Source organism: Capra hircus, chromosome 11, assembly GCF_001704415.2.
Source record: "Capra hircus breed San Clemente chromosome 11, ASM170441v1, whole genome shotgun sequence".
NCBI lineage: Eukaryota > Metazoa > Chordata > Mammalia > Artiodactyla > Bovidae > Capra > Capra hircus.
Window position 1 is genome coordinate 104,218,506 of NC_030818.1, and position 16,846 is coordinate 104,235,351.

General features: G+C 67.8%; 1 protein-coding gene across 2 annotated transcripts in view; it reads right to left on the minus strand.

Moving 5' to 3' along the window:
* BRD3 (bromodomain containing 3) overlaps nt 1-16,633 on the minus strand; it is a 35,557-nt gene extending 18,924 nt beyond the window's left edge. For both annotated transcript variants that reach the window (XM_018056172.1, XM_018056171.1), the window contains exons 1-3: nt 16,549-16,633; nt 1,639-1,964; nt 511-648 (exon numbers count right to left, since the gene is read on the minus strand). In XM_018056172.1, coding sequence (XP_017911661.1) covers nt 511-648; nt 1,639-1,851 — 351 coding nt within the window. In that variant the 5' untranslated portion in view covers nt 1,852-1,964; nt 16,549-16,633. The remainder of the gene's footprint in view (nt 1-510; nt 649-1,638; nt 1,965-16,548) is intronic.

Here is a 16,846-nt window from a genome sequence, read left to right on the forward strand (position 1 = left end):
CGCGCTGGAAAGGAGCCGCGTTGCTTACAGCAAACGTGCAACCGCTGCTCAAGAAAAATATGTGTTTAAAAAGTTGTTGAGGGATCTGGCGGGGCGGGAGGGAAGCAACAGGAATACATTTTAACACAGAAACTCTTGCAAGAACTCAGAAAGCACAAAGATAGAAAACCATTCTTTATCCCATCACAGACAGGAAACAAGGCCCAAGCGTGGGGATGTTTTAAAGCATCTGGTGTGTCAACTCCTCCTGGAAAGGCTGTTCGACCGTTCAGCGTGCCAGCAGGGCACATGGGCCCGTGCACAGGCCGAGCCCTCAGGCACGTGGCTTGTGGGGCCCACACACGGGGATCGCAGCCAGACAAGGGCTGAGCGGGAGGCCGAGGTGGCCCGAATGGGTCTCAGAGCCGCTGCGACGCACCCGGCCCAGTGGACACCGGCCAACCCCATCCTGGCGCTCCCCCCAGGTCACTCACGGCAGCGGCTGGGGCCCACGCCACGCCGCCTGCTCACCTTGTTGTAAATGTAGCAGTTTGTAAACATGGTGTTGAAGTCCTGCATACACTCACTCGCGCTCCAGTAATAATTATTTTCTAGCCTCTTCTTAATGGTTCCCATGTCCATGGGGTTTTTTATTATCTTATGATAATCCTAGGAAAAAGACAGTCAGGGGTGTTACTGTCGGATTCAATAAGACGGTTTTCACGATTCCCAAGCACCAAAATCGCGCACGAGGTGGCCTTGTCTGGCAGCTCATCGCTGGGGCTGGATCTAAGTTTCTGTCCAGCTGAGGGGGGCCGGGGCGGGGACGGTGCCAGGTCTGGGGGAGCCCTGGGCCAGCACGGACCTTGCCAAGCCCCTCTGGTCTGACGGGAGTCTGGGTGGGCAGGGGACTGCAGAGCGGGTCTAGGCGCAGGACGAGGGGCTAGGCCCCCTCTCTGGGTCCCACACTTCACTCTAGGGCCTGCAGGTGCCCAAGGGCCAAGCTGGCTCAGGAGCCAAGCTGCCAAGTGCTGGCCCAGGGCTGCCCTTGCAGGACTCTGGGGTTCTCCACTCGGGCCCAGAGGAGAAAGCCGCCAGACGGTCAGGCGGGCCCCAGGCATGCAGCTAGGGCGCCATCCCCGGAAAGGCCAGCCACCCCGACATGAGCACAAGGCTGTGTGTGCAGACGCGTCACTCAGTGGGACGGGGCTGGTGCGGGGTGAGCCTCAGTGCACCTCTGCGCCCGGGCTGGTCTGCCTCGTCCACCCACGAGGCCACAGCCTCCCGCTCCCGGCACCCGGGGCAGCCGTCCTCCCCGGCCCCAGGCCTGCGCGTCCCCTCTGCCCTTCCATCATCGCAGATTCTGGGCTGGGCCCGCCCTCCTACCACCTGCTGCCTCCCTGGCCCTCCTAGCAGGTGCAGCCTCCCTGCACCACCTGGGCCAAGGCCAGAGGGGCTGTCCTCCCAGGACAGGGTGCCCCGGAGGGGCAGCGGGCGGGACCCTCGCAGGCGAGAGTGGGGCCGCGGAGGGGCTGGGGCGGCGGGCGGGACCCTCGCAGGCAGGAGTCGGGGCCGCGGAGGGGCTGGGGCGGCGGGCGGGACCCTCGCAGGCGGGAGTCGGGGCCGCGGAGGGGCTGGGGCGGCGGGCGGGGCCCTCACAGGCAGGTTCAGCTTGATGGCGTCCACGGGCTGGTAGAAGGGCCAGGCGAACTGGTGTTTCCAGAGCGTCTTCACCACCACGTTCTGCATGTACTGAAGCTGGTTGGTCTTGCGGCCGGGCTTGGCGGGGTTGGAGACCTCCGGCGGGGGTGGGTTCACTGGGCCCGGGGCCGCCGGGATCCCCGTGGGGGCGACCGGCGTCGCGGCGGACATCCTCCAGCTGCTCACTCACTGGCAGTCACGGCAGCGGCTCAGGGAGGCCCTGGCTTCCTCTGTGCTTCCCGCTGAGGCGCGACATTCCATGTCTGGGCCCAACCAGGCAGCACCTGCAGGGCGGAAGGGACCGCGGAGGGATGGCCGGTCACCCCAGCCTCGGCCGGCTCCGCGGGCACATGAGGCTGCGCGGTCACGACAAGGGAACCTTGGCGCATCCGCCCTGGTCAGGTCCCCCCCTCACCTGTCACAGAACCACTGTCAGGCCGCTGCCCTCGGCCGGAGCAGGGAGAGAGAGCCGGGAAGGGAGGCAGAACGGCAGCAGGCGCCCCGCCTGGGCGGGTGGGGGAGACGCGAGGGGCAGGGGGCAGCGGGGGCGGCCGTCCAGGCGGAGGCGGCCGTCCAGGCAGAGGCCAAGGCTGTCGGCTCACCACCCACCAGCCGCCAGCGTGCGGGAGACTGCCTCGACACTGTCCTGGACAGCAGCAACCTTCCAGGCAGCAACTCGCACGTCGACAGCGGCGACGCGGACCCGACGGCCGAGCCAGGCCGGCAGAAAGGCGTGTGGAGCACACACGGCGCGCGGGCGATGGGGGTTCCAACGTAACCACGAGAACGGGCCCTGGTTTGTGACGGCGGCCGGGCTGTGACACGGCCGGTCCTCAGCCAATCGGGGAGGGCGGCCGGGGGTGGCAGACCACAGCCCAGCTCACCAAACTTCCTCCACGCGCAGCGCCGGGAAGGAAGTGCCCACCGAGGCCCCACATGTGTCAGGAGGCTGCCCAGCGCTGCGCGGACAGCCGTGCAGCGGGTGACAGACGGGCCGCCCCACAGTGGCTCCCCCGCCACATCCTGGGAGGAAGTCGACAGCCCGCCTGTCACTTGCGTCTGCAGAACGCCCTGGGGGGCTGCACAGAAGAGCTGGACCTGGGCCCCGGAGGCACCTGTCAGGGACCCAGCCGGGCCCGGGCTGGGAGGCAGGGTCTGCGTGGGGGCCGGAGGGCCCTCTGGGAGGACAGAACAGCACCCGCCCGCCCCTGGGCCCACGTCCACCCACCATGATTTGCAAGAGCAGGTCGCCACGACTTGCAGGGTTCTTCTAGCTGGGTGACACCCTGCCAGCGGCCCGCAGCCTGCCACGTGGGCGCTTATACCACGGTCATCAGGGAAAGCTACTGACCAGGGGCTTCCCCCAGGCCAGCGCCTCCTCGGCCCCCACCGACCCCAAGCCAGAGCAAAGAGGACTCCGCAAAGAGACCGGGCGAACCCCACGCACGGAGCAGGCCTGCCCGCCCACTCCCCTCCTCGGAGCAACGTTCTGGAACACCCCGAGGCGCCCCGCCCCGCAAGGGCCTGAACGCCTCTCCTCCACACCAGCTCCAGGGCCTCCATGGGGAGGGGCCACGACCGCCCAGCTGATGGTGCAGACACCGCACAGAGACGGCCTGCATTCTCAGCCTCCAGGCCCCGCTGCCCCCCACCCCGCAGGTCTCAGCCTCCAGGCCCCGCTGCCCCCCACCCCGCAGGTCTCAGCCTTGACGCCCCGCTGCCCCCCACCCCGCAGGTCTCAGCCTTGACGCCCCGCTGCCCCCCACCCCGCAGGTCTCAGCCTCCAGGCCCCGCTGCCCCCCACCCCGCAGGTCTCAGCCTTGACGCCCCGCTGCCCCCCACCCCTCAGGTCTCAGCCTCCAGGCCCCGCTGCCCCCTACCCCGCAGGTCTCAGCCTCCAGGCCCCGCTGCCCCCCACCCCGCAGGTCTCAGCCTTGACGCCCCGCTGCCCCCCACCCCGCAGGTCTCAGCCTCCAGGCCCCGCTGCCCCCTACCCCGCAGGTCTCAGCCTCCAGGCCCCGCTGCCCCCCACCCCGCAGGTCTCAGCCTTGACGCCCCGCTGCCCCCCACCCCGCAGGTCTCAGCCTCCAGGCCCCGCTGCCCCCTACCCCGCAGGTCTCAGCCTCCAGGCCCCGCTGCCCCCTACCCCACAGGTCTCAGCCTCCAGGCCCCGCTGCCCCCCACCCCGCAGGTCTCAGCCTTGACGCCCCGCTGCCCCCCACCCTGCAGGTCTCAGCCTTGACGCCCCGCTGCCCCCCACCCCACAGGTCTCAGCCTTGACGCCCCGCTGCCCCCCACCCCGCAGGTCTGACCACTTCTGGCCTAGTGCCACCGCCTCCTGCTGGGGTCCCTGCGAACCTGCCCCCCTCAACAGCCTTGCCCCACATGGGGCTCCCATCCAAACCAGCACTGCCTGTCCCACTCTGGCCTGCAGGCCCCGGCCTGACCAGTGACTTGTTTCCCTGTCCGGGCTGCCACAGCCTCACAGGCCCATGTCCCCCCTACCTCCATCACCGGCTGGGCCTCTCAGACCCCAGGCAGCTCAGGGGCGCAGAGCAGACACAGGGCCAGACCCCTGGGCGCAATCCCAGCTATGCCCTTCGCCAGCCCCGGGATCCAGTCTGCCTGGGTCCCCACGGGACTCAAGCCTAAAGGAGTCCAGCGCAGAGCACTCAAGCCAGTGCTGGATACGCACCAATCACCCGATGGTCCTGCTGTGGAGGCTGCGGTGGCTGCCGACGTGGGGGTCCCCAAGGTCTGTTAAGGATACACCCCATTCCTGCCTGACAACGGATGAGCACAGCATGGGCCCCCAGGTGCGGGCCGGGTGGGGCCCCAGGTGCAGGCAGAGTGAGCCCCCAGGTGTGGACCCCCAGGTGTGGGCCAGGCAGGCCCCCAGACGCGGGGTGGGTGGGCAGGCACCCAGTACCCAGTGCTGCAGCTACAGTCCTCGGGGAACAGGCAGGACACCTCCAGGGCCTTAAACCACCTGAGGGGACACCCAGGAAGGGCCCAGGCTGCTGCCAAGGTGCAGACCGGCCTCCTCCATGCACGAGGACAGGTGGGCACAGCTCTCTGCAGGGACAGGCGGCCCTCAGCCTGGCCTTTGACCTCCACCCCCTCTCCTGACCAGTGACTGACCACTCCGCATGGCAGCGCAGCAGGAAGGCAGCCCCCGCCGCAAACACGACACACTCCTTCCGTGGCTGAGCGCCCAGGGCCCACAAGGCAGCTGGCTCCGCCCAGGAGGGGCCAAGAGTGCAAGCCAGGTGGACGGGCCACCTCCTGCGTCCCGCCTCACTCCCGCCCAGCCTGGGCGCCCGCTCAACACAGCCGGGTACCCCAGATGATGAGGTTCAGCTCAGAGCCCAGTGCGGGCCCGGCTCACTGAACACCAACCACAGGCCACAGGGGGTCCCGAGGCGAGGACCACGCGGACCCTGGAGGGTGTCTGAGGCTCAGCAAGGACACACACGTGGACAGTGCCGTGCGCCCTGCAGCCTGGGGCTGGCAGGGGGCAGGGGCACCCTGAGAACGCGAATGCGGCCTCTGGTACCTCCACTGGGGGGGAGCGCAGCTGCTGTGCCCAGGCTCCTGCGGGTGCGTGGGATGCCCGCAGGGGTGCAGCATCCAGCATCAGACGGTGGCACACAGCACCCCCAAGGGCAGAGGCGAGCACGTGGCTTATCCTCTGCCCCTGGCAGCCTGGGAACCAGCTCACCAGAGAGGAAGGGAGGGCACCAGCAGCGTCAGCGGCTGGGCAAGCCCCCATCCCAGGCAGCAGGGCTGCTCTCCCCGCAGGGCCGTGCAGCCAGGGGCTTGGGCAGAAGCCTCCCAGGCGGGCCGCACTGTCACACGGGCCACCCGGCACGGTCCCTCTGGGAGCGTGAGGGGCCACGCCAGTCCCTGTTGCAGCCAGCCCTCCTAGAACACAGCAGAGCCCAAGTCAGGCCTCATGTCCAGAGCGAGCAGCGCAGTCAGAGTCTGGCCTCGCCTCCCCACCAGCCCTGCCGACCCAACAGCGACTCTGAGGAGACAGGCATTGGCGAAGCCCGGGACGTCCCCTCGAGGGCCGGCAAGATTCTGGAGAGGCCCCCTGGGTGCCCAGGACCCCATGCCCACAGCACACGGGCCGGCAAGACACTGGAGAGGCCCCCTGGGTGCCCAGGACCCCACGCCCACAGCACACGGGCCGGCAAGACGCTGGAGAGGCCCCTGGGTGCCCAGGACCCCATGCCCACAGCACGCGGGCCGGCAAGATGACGGAGAGGTCCCTGGGTGCCCAGGACCCCATGCCCACAGCACGCGAGGTGCCTTTTCCCTTCCTGCTTGCATTTCTGAACTGGAGAATTTTTTTTAAGAAGACATTACTCTTACATAAAGAAGCAAGTGTATAGAGACACCTAGTTTGGAAAAACGCTTGGCCAAGCATCTGGGAGCGCGTGTCTCTTCCTCCAAGGTCTGGGGCCAGGCCGGGCAGCCGTGCGTGCTCCGTCCGGGGCAAGTCCTGGTGCCACGACCACCCCGAGGTCTCGGCTCGCCCTCGGCAGGGCCGTGAGAGGCGCCGTCAACCCCGTCCCGCACCTCCCCCTCAACCCCCCCCCCCCTCGCCAACGTCGCCCGGACGACCGAGAAACCCCAACGACGACCACCTGTCGGGCAGCAGGAGGCTGAGGCTGGAGGCCCAGTAGGGCTGCCTGCCACAGCTGCCTCGCCTGGGCAGGGGTCAGAGCTGCATCCCGAGACCGCAAGGCACAGGCTGCTTCCAGAAAGAAGCTGGAGCCTCAGAGTCCACGCGCTGCCCCACACCCGCCCCTCCAGGGCTCAGCCCTGAACTGACGCTGGTCCTGGAGAAGAGGGCCGGAGCCGCACGAGAACGTGAAACGACAGAACAGGCCGGAGTCACCATCCGGCCGCGTCCAGGGGCACCATGCACCCGCCCCCTGCGGGCCCTGGCCAGGCCTCACCAGCTGCCCTCCTGGGTGAGGTCGCGGAGGCGGATGGTGGAGAAGCCCCAAAGGGCGCTGGCTGGCGGCCGCAGGCCCTCCACCCCTACTGAAGGGGAGACATCACGTGATCCCACATGGCCAGTGAGCAGGCCCGCCGCAAGGATGACAAAGCTGAGGCTCTTCCATCCTTGGGCTATTTCCTGAACCCAGCTACAGAGAGCCTCGGGGACGTGAGCCCAGGACCCCCCTGCCTCCCAACCTGGCTCCTGGCATCATGGGGTGAGAGAGGGCGCCCAGCAGTCCTAAGACACCACATGGCCCCACCACAACTGCGAGCAGGGCCCCCGCGACCCCGGGGGGCGGTCCCAGGCAGCGGCGCCCCTCTGAGCTCCTGGTCTGAGTCTAACTTCAGCTGGGGATGCAAAGATGCCGCAGACACGGGGGCCCCGCAGAAGGGCAACAGGGCGTGCCTGCTAGGGTCTGCCACGCCAGGGTTCAAGTCCCAGCTGCCCTCCTGGCTGACCAGTGGCACGGCCATCAGCGGTCAAGTGTTTCCAAGCCAGCCCCAAGGACGGAGGCATGGCGCTCACCCTCGAGGACATGGCGGGCCAGGGGCTCCTGGACAGCGGATAAAGAGCTGGCTGACACCAGCCCCTCGGGGGTCTCCTCGGTCCAGCAGGCCTGGGCTCCGCGTGAGCACGCGGGACATCTTGGCTCCTCCCTTCAGTCCTGCCAGGCCCCCCCCCCAGGACGGAGGCCTGGTCACCAGCCCACCTGGCCTCCCTGGCTAGGGACCCGGATGGGAAAACTGCAGGGGGGCCAACTTGGTGGGTGCCTGCGTCCACTGGCAAAGACTCCAGAACCTCTTCCTCAAGGGAGCCCCAGGGGGGTGCCCACAGGCCCCCTAAATCAAGAGAAACAACGCAAACTCAAGAGTGAGGATTCCAGAAGGGTCCAGCCCACTCCCGTGGCCTAAGCCGCTGTGGCTGGGCAGGGACAGCAGGAGCCACAGGAGGAGCAGAGACAACGTCCGGCTGGGAGCCCTCCTCGGCGGTCCCAGGTCAGCCCCTGGCAGCACCACAGGGGCTGGCTGCAAACGGGGAACCTGAGGCCCGGGGCACTCAGGCCCCCACCACACGGACAAGCGGCCTCCTGGAGCAGAAGCAGGGCCCCCACAGACGCCCGTGAGCCCCCGGGACGTGAGTGCCCCCACTCCAGCCCACTCGGGGCACAAGCAGGCAACGCCCGCCGTGATCGGGTCAGGAGCAAACCACGGCCCGCCGGAGCCTGACTCCCGCTTCCCCAACGCCAGGTGCGTCCCGATGGAGCCTCTGGGGTCTCAGAACCCAGCCAGCACACCTGCATTCCTACAGCCCCCAGGGTCTGAGACAACGTCCCAAGTCAGACATGACAGGCGGCAAGGAAACATGTCAACCTCCCGGGGAGGTAAACACAGACACAGAGGGCCATCCCTCAGCGGCAAAGGGCCAGCTGCCGCTGCAACAGAACAAGGGAGAAAGCTCGCTCCTCGGGGCAGCTTCCCAGGCCCAGAGCTGCAGCGGAGGAAGGCTGCCCATCTCTGGGGTCGGCTCCTCCACCCAGCCTGGGACGCCTCGCGGCCCCTCAAGGGCTGGGGGGGACGGCCGGGGCGGGCGAGGCGGTGCCCAGCCCCAGCACCTCCGCCCTGGGCCAGCGCGCTGGAAACACCTGCTGGACAGTGAGTCGAGAGGCATCTACGTCCACACGGACCGCTCAATGACCCCGGACTCAACGTAGTGCTTTGGGGGTGACGGGGGTGTGCGGTACGATTCTTTAGAAGTTCTCACACCTCAGAGAAGGGGACCAAGTCTTACGAAGGAGACATATCTGCTCTGTGATCACAGGGGTGGGAGCAGGGCTGAAGCGACCAGGGTTCTCTGAGCAGAAACGGGGCACGCAGGGGGCCTCCACGGCCCCTCTGCTGGCCACACTAGAAAGCCCTCACTTCAAAAAGAAGAGGTGAACCCCCTTTCCTTGGGCGCTCAGGACCCTGCACCCCCGCCACCCCCAGCAACAGTGAGATCTGGGGGGCACAGCCCTGCTCCCTGGGGCCCCTGGCCCAACAGAGGAGACGAACCCAGGTGTGTGTGTGGTGGGGGGATGGACTCAGGCAGGACGGCGCGGGACGCGGTGGGGAAGCGCAGCTGGCAGAGCCCAGCACCCAAGAGCAGACACCGGACGGAGCGGACCTGCAGGCCGCCGGGCGCCCCTTCCCCCCACCCCGTCCCCGGCAGGGCTGGGGGGCGGGCCTCAGCTCCTGGGATAAACAGGCAGGAGCAAAACATGCGGCCCACCCCCCACCACAGGCACTGGAGCCCGCCAGGCCTGCCGCAAGCCAGCCTTCCAGGAGGCGGGCCACGGGCACAGGCGCGCGCGGCCCGTCGTCAGGAGCCTCGCGCGTGCCCTGCTCCCAGGCCCCAGCCCCTCAGAGAGCAGAGCGAGGCTGCGAGCAACAAGCAACACAGCAACACACACGCACACGCACACGCGCACACGCACGCACACGCACACACACACGTCGGGGGGAGCACCCCCCCACATACCCACACCTCCCAGGGAGCACCCCTCTCAAAACACACCCCTCCCCGGGAGCACTCCACACATATACACCTCCCGTGGAGCACCCCCCCACACACACCTCCCGAGGAGCACCCCCACACACACACCTCCCAGGGAGCACCCCCCCACACACACACACCTCCCTCCCCAGGAGCACCCCTCTCAAAACTCACACCTCCCAGGGAGCAACCCCACACACACACACACCTCCCGGGGAGCACCCCCCAAACACACACCTCCCGGGGAGCACCCCCCACACACACACCTCCCAGGGAGCACCCCCCACCCCCCCACACACACACCCCTCCCCGGGAGCACCCCTCTCAAAACACACACCTCCCGGGGAGCACCCCCACACACACACACACACCTCCCAGGGAGCACTCCACACACACACACACACACACACACCTCCCGGGGAACCCGCCGCTGGCACGAAGGCAGCACCACAAACAGGTGAAGGTCAAAGTGAGAGAAGCCTTCCCTCGAAGAGAGGGGATCTGAAACCACCCGGAGCGGAAATGCTGAGACAAACCACAAAAGCCCTCGAACGCGAGAGGAAACCCAGACGGGTTCGGGCGGGATCCTGCAGGACAGCTTAGAAAGCCACGCGGCTGGCCCAGCTCAGTGGAGGGCCAGAGGCCGGGGGTCACCGCGGGCCCACCCCACCCCCGGAGCCACACACCCACTGCTCCGTCGAGAGGGACCCTGTGCAGAATACGTCCAGCCGCGGGTGGGGCACGGGTGTCCCCAGCTCCGTGGCAGGCGGGCCCCAGAGGTCACGGCCACCTCCCCGCCCCTTCCCAGGGTCCCTGACGCCAGGCTCTGGGACCCACCTCCTTCCTCCCTGGGCAACTGGAATCAGAAATAAAACACAGAAGCTCAGGCCCCACAGGCTGGCTCAACCCAGAGGGATGCATCAAGAGAGACTGGACACAAACACAAGGGGAGAGTGTGGGGCCCCTCTGTCCAGGGGCCACGACGGAAACCCCCCAGAAAACGCAGCCGCGGTGGCGGCTCTGACCCTCCCACTGCAGACAGGACCCAGCGGCCGGAGTCGGGCACTCCATGGTGGCCTGGTCTCGTCCACCTCTCGGGAGTGCCCAACCCAGGGGCTGCTCGCTCACCAGCATTGAGGGACACGCCTTCAGCCGTGTGGGGGGCAGTAGGGGCGTGGGCACAGTCAGAGGAGGAGGCAGAGGCGTGAGGAGTCCTGGGAAGCTCCTAGCTTGGAGGGCGCCGGGCCGAGGGGGACTCCCCAGCCAGGGTCAGCTTGGAGGGCGCCGGGCCGAGGGGGACTCCCCAGCCAGGGTCAGCTTGGAGGGCGCCGGGCCGAGGGGGACTCCCCAGCCAGGGTCAGCTTGGAGGGCGCCGGGCCGAGGGGGATTCCCCAGCCAGGGTCAGGTTGGGGGGAGGCTGGTGAGGGCGCTGAAGGCAGAGGCCAGAGGCTGGAAGAGAGCCTCAGTGGGGGGTGGCGCCCCATCCCGGGCGTCACCACCTCCCTCTCCCCTCTGGCCCAGCTCAGACCCTGCGGTCTCGTCTCCAGAGTTTGGGGGGGTGGGCCCCCTTTCTGCCCGCGAGGGCCCCCAGTGTGACACTGCCCCGTCTCCCCGGGTCCCATCCCAGCATCAGCAGGGGTCACAGGGGCACCACTTTCCGGGTGAGGTAGGAGGCTCAGAGGAGAAAGGGCCCAGGGCAGAGCCAGGCTGTAAGTGAGGCCATCCCCCCAGCCCTGGAGGCTCTGCACCACGTCCCAGAACGCCTGGGACACACCTGCAGGGACAGGGCTGTGACCCGCAGGGAGGGGCTGGCCCGCCGCCCCAGCGCCCCTGCCCGGGGCAGCCGGGCCCCAGGAAACAGGAGCCACGTGGGCAGGGTAGCTTCAGTGACGGACGGAGCCAACTGCCTCCTCCAGAGAGGGGACCCAGGGGCCCGGCGAGGGGCCTCTGAACAGGCCAGCCAGGCGGGCGGTGGCCCCATACACCCCAGGCCCTTCTGGCCACCACCCCAGCCTTGCAGGGACGAATACCACCACAGCTGCCACCCGAAGGGCCTTTGCCCAGAGCGGCTCAGCCCCGACCAGGGCCCCAAGCCCACCCGGGGTCAGGGCGTGACCCCTCCAGGCCAGCCCCATCACATGCCCACAGCACCCCCGGGTCGGCGGGGACCCTAAGGTCCATGTAGTCAGAGCTACGGTTTTCCCAGTGGTCGTGTACAGATGTGAGAATCAGACCATAAAGCAGGCCGAACAGAGAAGAATGGATGCTTTTGAGCTGTGGTGCTGGAGAAGACTCTTGAGAGTCCCTTGGACTGCAAGGAGAGCCAACCAGTCCATCCTAAAGGAGATCAGTCCTGAATATTCATTGGAAGGACTGATGCTGAAGCTGAAACTCCAATACTCTGGCCACCTGATGCAATGAACAGACTCACTGGAAAAGACCCTGATGCTGGGAAAGATCGAAGGCGGGAGGAGAAGGGGACGACAGAAGATGAGATGGTTGGATGGCGTCACCGACTCAATGGACACGAGTTTGGGTAAACCCCGGGAGTTGGTGATGGACAGGGAGGCCTGGCGTGCTGCGGTCCATGGGGTCACAGAGTCAGACATGACTGAGCGACTGAACTGAACTGAGGTGCTGGCCTGGCCTGCCGAGTCCCTTGCCCCTCCTGACGGCCCCACGTCCCCTCAGCTCTGCACAGCTAAGGCTCCTCCTCAATCCAGTGTCCCCTGACACCCCATATTTCTGCCCAGCCCGCCAGCCTACCTGGAGAAGCCAGCCTCCGACCAGCTCTGCTATAGGGTCACTGCTCACAGTGAGGGTCAGGCCAGCCACACCCCCTAACCTGTGCGAGGCTGTCCCCACCCACCCCTCAAACAACCCACCTTTAAGAAAAACGGCAAAAAACCCACAGAGACGCTGCACCAGCGGTGCGTGTCAGGGGCTGGGAAGCTCCAGGGGGCTTCTGGGGGGGCAGAGACCGGCCACTTGGAAGGGGGCATGGTGCCAGGGGACACACAGAGGACAGCCTGGCCAGCTCCCACGCTCCTGGAGAGGGAGGGGGGACCAGCCTCTCTGGGCCAGTCGGCCCCACAGAGGGTGCGAGGGGTCAGGCAGTCGCTGCACTCAGCGGGGGGCCTGGCCCCGACTGCAGCCACTATCGCCTGTCCCAAGAGCCAACCTCCATTGGACACCGACACCCATGCGGGCAACCCCGGGACCCTGAGCGGGAGGGAGCTCCGCCTGCCAGGGCCCTCCCAAGCTCACACCCCATGTGGCGGCCCTCACAAGAACGCTGACCCTTCACCCCACCGAACAGACAGGACCCAAGGCCTAGAGGAGCTGGGAGGCCGTGGAGCCTGAGCAGGGAGGCAGGAGATCAGGCTGGGATCCCATGACCACCGCCCAATCCTGGGGTCGAGGGGCAGCCGGCCCCCCGCCCCGAGCCCTCGAGGAAGCCCACCGGCGACAGCCCAGAGCAGCACGTCGCACGGCCCCGCCTTGGGAAACCAGGGTCCCCACACAAACCTTTCCAGGGCAGCATGGGCTCCCATGGGAGGGATGGCAGGAGCCTGGAAGCCCTCCGAGCACAGGGGGCGCCCAAGGGCCGGGGGTCCCAGCCACCACCCCCGCGACCCTTCCCACAGCCCCAGAGCTCACTAGCTTACCGAACACCGCCTGTCCCTATGGGGCGTGGGGGTGCAGGCTCCGACATCTCAGGGGACCATCACGTGGCCATCGGTGTCTTCCCCACCCAGACCCCCGACGGCTGGGCCGGGACAGCCTGCTGGCAGCTGAGGCCACAGAGCGCAGGCGGGCGGGGCCTATCTGGGGCGCACAGGCAGCGGGGCCCCAGCTCTGGGCCAGTAGCCCTGGCACCCGGCTGGCATCGCCAGGGCTCTGCCCCACAGGGCGAGCAGGCTGGGGGCTGGGCAGCACCCCTTCCTGCCCTCTCCTCCCATTTGCACCCAAGTTTCACCCTGCGACGCCATCAGAGCACGCTGCCCGCCAGCTCTTCCTGATTACACGGCACTTGGGTACAGCCGCTCAGCACGCGTTCCCGCCCCCAGCTACCAGAGACCTCAGTGGGGACCCCGGCGTGTCAGCTCCTCACGACAGGGCGGCATCTGAGACACGGGTGCCCCCAGCCCTCCCGAACAGGCTCCTGATCACCCTCTTGAACCCAGATTCCAACACTTGCAGGGAAACCCCACTGGGCGCCTGCAGCACCCAACACCCCAGATGGCAGCTCCTGAGCACGGGGAGAGTGTTCTCCCAGGCACCTCATGACCTCCTGAGCAACTCCCCAGGTTCTGCGGCAAGGATGGAGGGGGGCGTCCCCCCATGCATCTGCCAGCTGAGACTCTAGCTCACAAAGACCCTGTAAAGGGGTAGGTTCAGACCAGCTTCTCATGTGCAACAGTGAAAAGCTGGCCACAGAAACAGACGCTGACGCACAGCGCTGACACAGCGGGGCCTCTGGACACACACTCCCCTCCAACCTTGGCCCAGGTAACCATCATGTCCACTTGGAGACCCAGAAATGTCACCCTTGGCCTTTAGAAGCCCAGTGCTTGTCAGAGGCAGGACCATAGGCCCCCAGAGCGGAGGCGCAGGTGCCAAAAGGGTTCATGACTCGAGGGGAAGCTGAGGGGGTTCAACAAGCCGCACGCACCCTGGACACCTACCTAACGGCACCCTCGATCCAAGTGCCCAGGCCACCCTACGCTGTTATGATGCCTGTGGGACCCATCCACGGACACCAGGGGGCAGCGCCCGGGGTGGGGCGGAGGGCGGGCTCCCAAGCAGGGGCTCTCCCGGGACAAGCTCCCTGCAGACAGGTGTGCGCCCAGCTTTCTACCACATGTCCCTAAAGTTCCCTTTGGAAGCAAGGAATGCTGACTAGACACTGGCCGCTAGTTCGGGGTCTATGGGGCCTGACGGGTGCCCTGTCCCTTTACAAGTCAGGTAGACATGAAAGGAAGACCGTTCTACGCAGCCACCCACAGACCGCCTGGAGACTGGGGGGCGGGGCGGTGATCTGCGGAGCCCTTTCCCACATGCACCCGGGCAGACAATCCCTGGGGGCCCCCCACTCCCCACCTGGGCCAGCTCCCCCTGGCCCCACAGGATAAGTGCTGTTCTCCAAGGAGAACAGGACCCACTAGCGGTGGGTGCAGGGCCAGGCTGACCGGGGCGGCGTCCTGCACCAACCACTCCACTGCGATCGGTGGCGGGGGTCCAGCGCTCCCCAGAGAGCCTCAGCCGCCCAGACCCAGGAAATGGCCGTGCACAGCGCCGGGCGCGGGGCGCAGGGCTCGGGCGGCTGGCAATGCGCCAGGCTGGAGGAAGAGGGCGCAGGAGGCGCGGCTGGCCGCGGCGGGCGCTGTCTACCCCGCCGCCGTCCCCCGCCCCCCCCACACTTTCACTTTCTGCCCGCGAGTCCGGCCGGCGCAGCTTATTTAACAGATCGCCTCCGGCCCTCCGAGCTCACTTTCCAAGCGCGCGCGGGCTGTTGTGGAGGGAAAGCAATTACTCCACTTTATAAAAACAAAACAAAAATCGACCAGCGCCGCCTGGCCCTCCTTCCCCGGAGGTCCCCGCGGCGGGGCTGGGACTGGATCGAAGCTTCCGAGGAGCTGCTGGGGCGAGATTCCAGAGGCCTGCCCACCCCCCTCGGGTTACCAGAAAGGTCAGGGCAAAACAGCCCACTCCGCCCCGCGTCCCCTCCCGCCCCAGACGCCGTGCGCCCTATCTCTCCGGATCTGTAACCGCGAGCACACATCAAGGCCTCACGACAGAGAAGGGCAAACACAGAGCTTTATTTGCAAATAAGAGGCCGGACTCCCGGCTGCGGGAGGATGGTGGAGGGGGGGGGGAAGCGGGGAGGTCCCTAACTCCTGAGGCCGGACCCGACCCTCGCAGGGATTCAGGCCTTTTCTTCACCCCCTTGAATGCCAACCTCTCCCCCAGGAGAAATGCCATCCAGGGATTCAGGGAAAGAACCCCCATTTAAAACAGAGTCAGGAAGAAAACCTACGAAATAAGGTTAAAAAAAGAAGGAAAAAGAAAAACAAACTTTTTCCTCCGTCCTCACTTGGGGGGGCGCAGCGATCCCTCAGTTACACGCCTTCCGCTCCCCCCAGCCCGTAGTTTGCCCAAGGATACTCAACAGCACCACCCCCCCCCCAGCACCATTAACTTCGCAGCCACAACCCAGGGAACACACGGGGAGGAGCCCCCGTTATGCGCTTCTGGGTAGAAAGCTTCCAGCCAAAATGAAGGATCGCAGGACGGTCAGGGACTGGGCCCAATGGCGGGAACCCGCAGGGTGGACCACGGGACCGCCCCCGGGGGGTCTGCTGGCGGACTCGTGCCGTGCTCCCACTTTCATCTTTCCAAAGCCGCCCCTGGCCCCAAGGGAAAAGGAGGCGACCCAAGGCCCCCACCCCCCGGCCCTGACCCCGACGAGCAGCCGGCGGAGAGGACTCCCCGAGCCCCACCTTTATTCTCGGGGAGCCCACGAGGGCCGGGGGGCCGTGTGAGGCCTGGGGTGAGCGCTTCTCCCTGATGGGCTTGGGCCGTGCTGTCAGGCCAGGGCCCAGCCCAGCTCCTCCCGCTCCAACTCGGTCTCGCCCGTTGTAAGCGCTTTTCACGCTGTTTTCAAAACGGGAACTGGGTCTCCTCCTCCGGGCTGCAAAGACCCAGCAACTCCAAAGGCTTCAAAGTCAGCTGGGGCCGCTAACTCTGAAGGGAGCGGCCTCCACGCCGCGCCGCCGGCCTCGCCCCCCGCCCCAGCCGCGGCAACAGCCCCCGCGCGAGCCCCGCGGCCAGGGACCGAGGCGGGCCGGGCGCGCGCGGGCAAAGTGGCGCCGAAGCGCTACCTTCCCCTCCGCGTCCTCCCCGATCCCCCCTTCGAAAGATGGCGGGCGGAGGAAAGCGGGGGAAAAAATCCTTTCCGTGAGGGAGGGAGCGCGGGAGGTCGCTGGCGCAGGGCGCGCGGGCCGTGCCAACTCCAGGCTGCGCGCCCCGGCCGCGGCGACGCCCCCGAGCCCGGGACGCGGGCGGCCGGGAGGGCGCGGGCGGAGGGCCGAGGGGAGGGGTCCGCGCCGCCGCCGCGACCCCGGGCCGCCGCCGCGCTTTGTTGCATCGTGGCCGCGCACAAAGGCGGCGGCGGAGACGGCGGCCCGGGTGCCAGGCTCCCCGGACGCGCCGGCGGCCTGCGCGGGGCGCACGGGGCCGCGCTCCCCGGCCCGCCCGGCCCGCCTCCGCCCGCGCCGCCCGCCGCCCCGCTCGCGCAAAGAAGCAAAGGAAAGGCGTACTTGGCCTCGGCGGCTCCGGCGGCCGTCCCCTCCCGGCCCGCGCGGCCGGCTCCTCTTTGGCTCGCCGGCCCCGGCAGCATAATAGACGCGCCGGAGCCGAGCAGGGCTCATGCGCTGCGCCGCGGCGCCTGGCGGGAGTCGTAGTCCGCGGCCGGGCCCGCGCCGGGGCCGCCCAGGGGAGGCCGTGGCGCGCGGACTACATGTCCCGGCCCCGCCGGCGCCGCGCCCCGCCCCGCGCGCCCCCGCCCGCCGCCCGCCCCGCCGACCCGGCCGCGAGCGGGCCCGGCCCGAGGGGCGC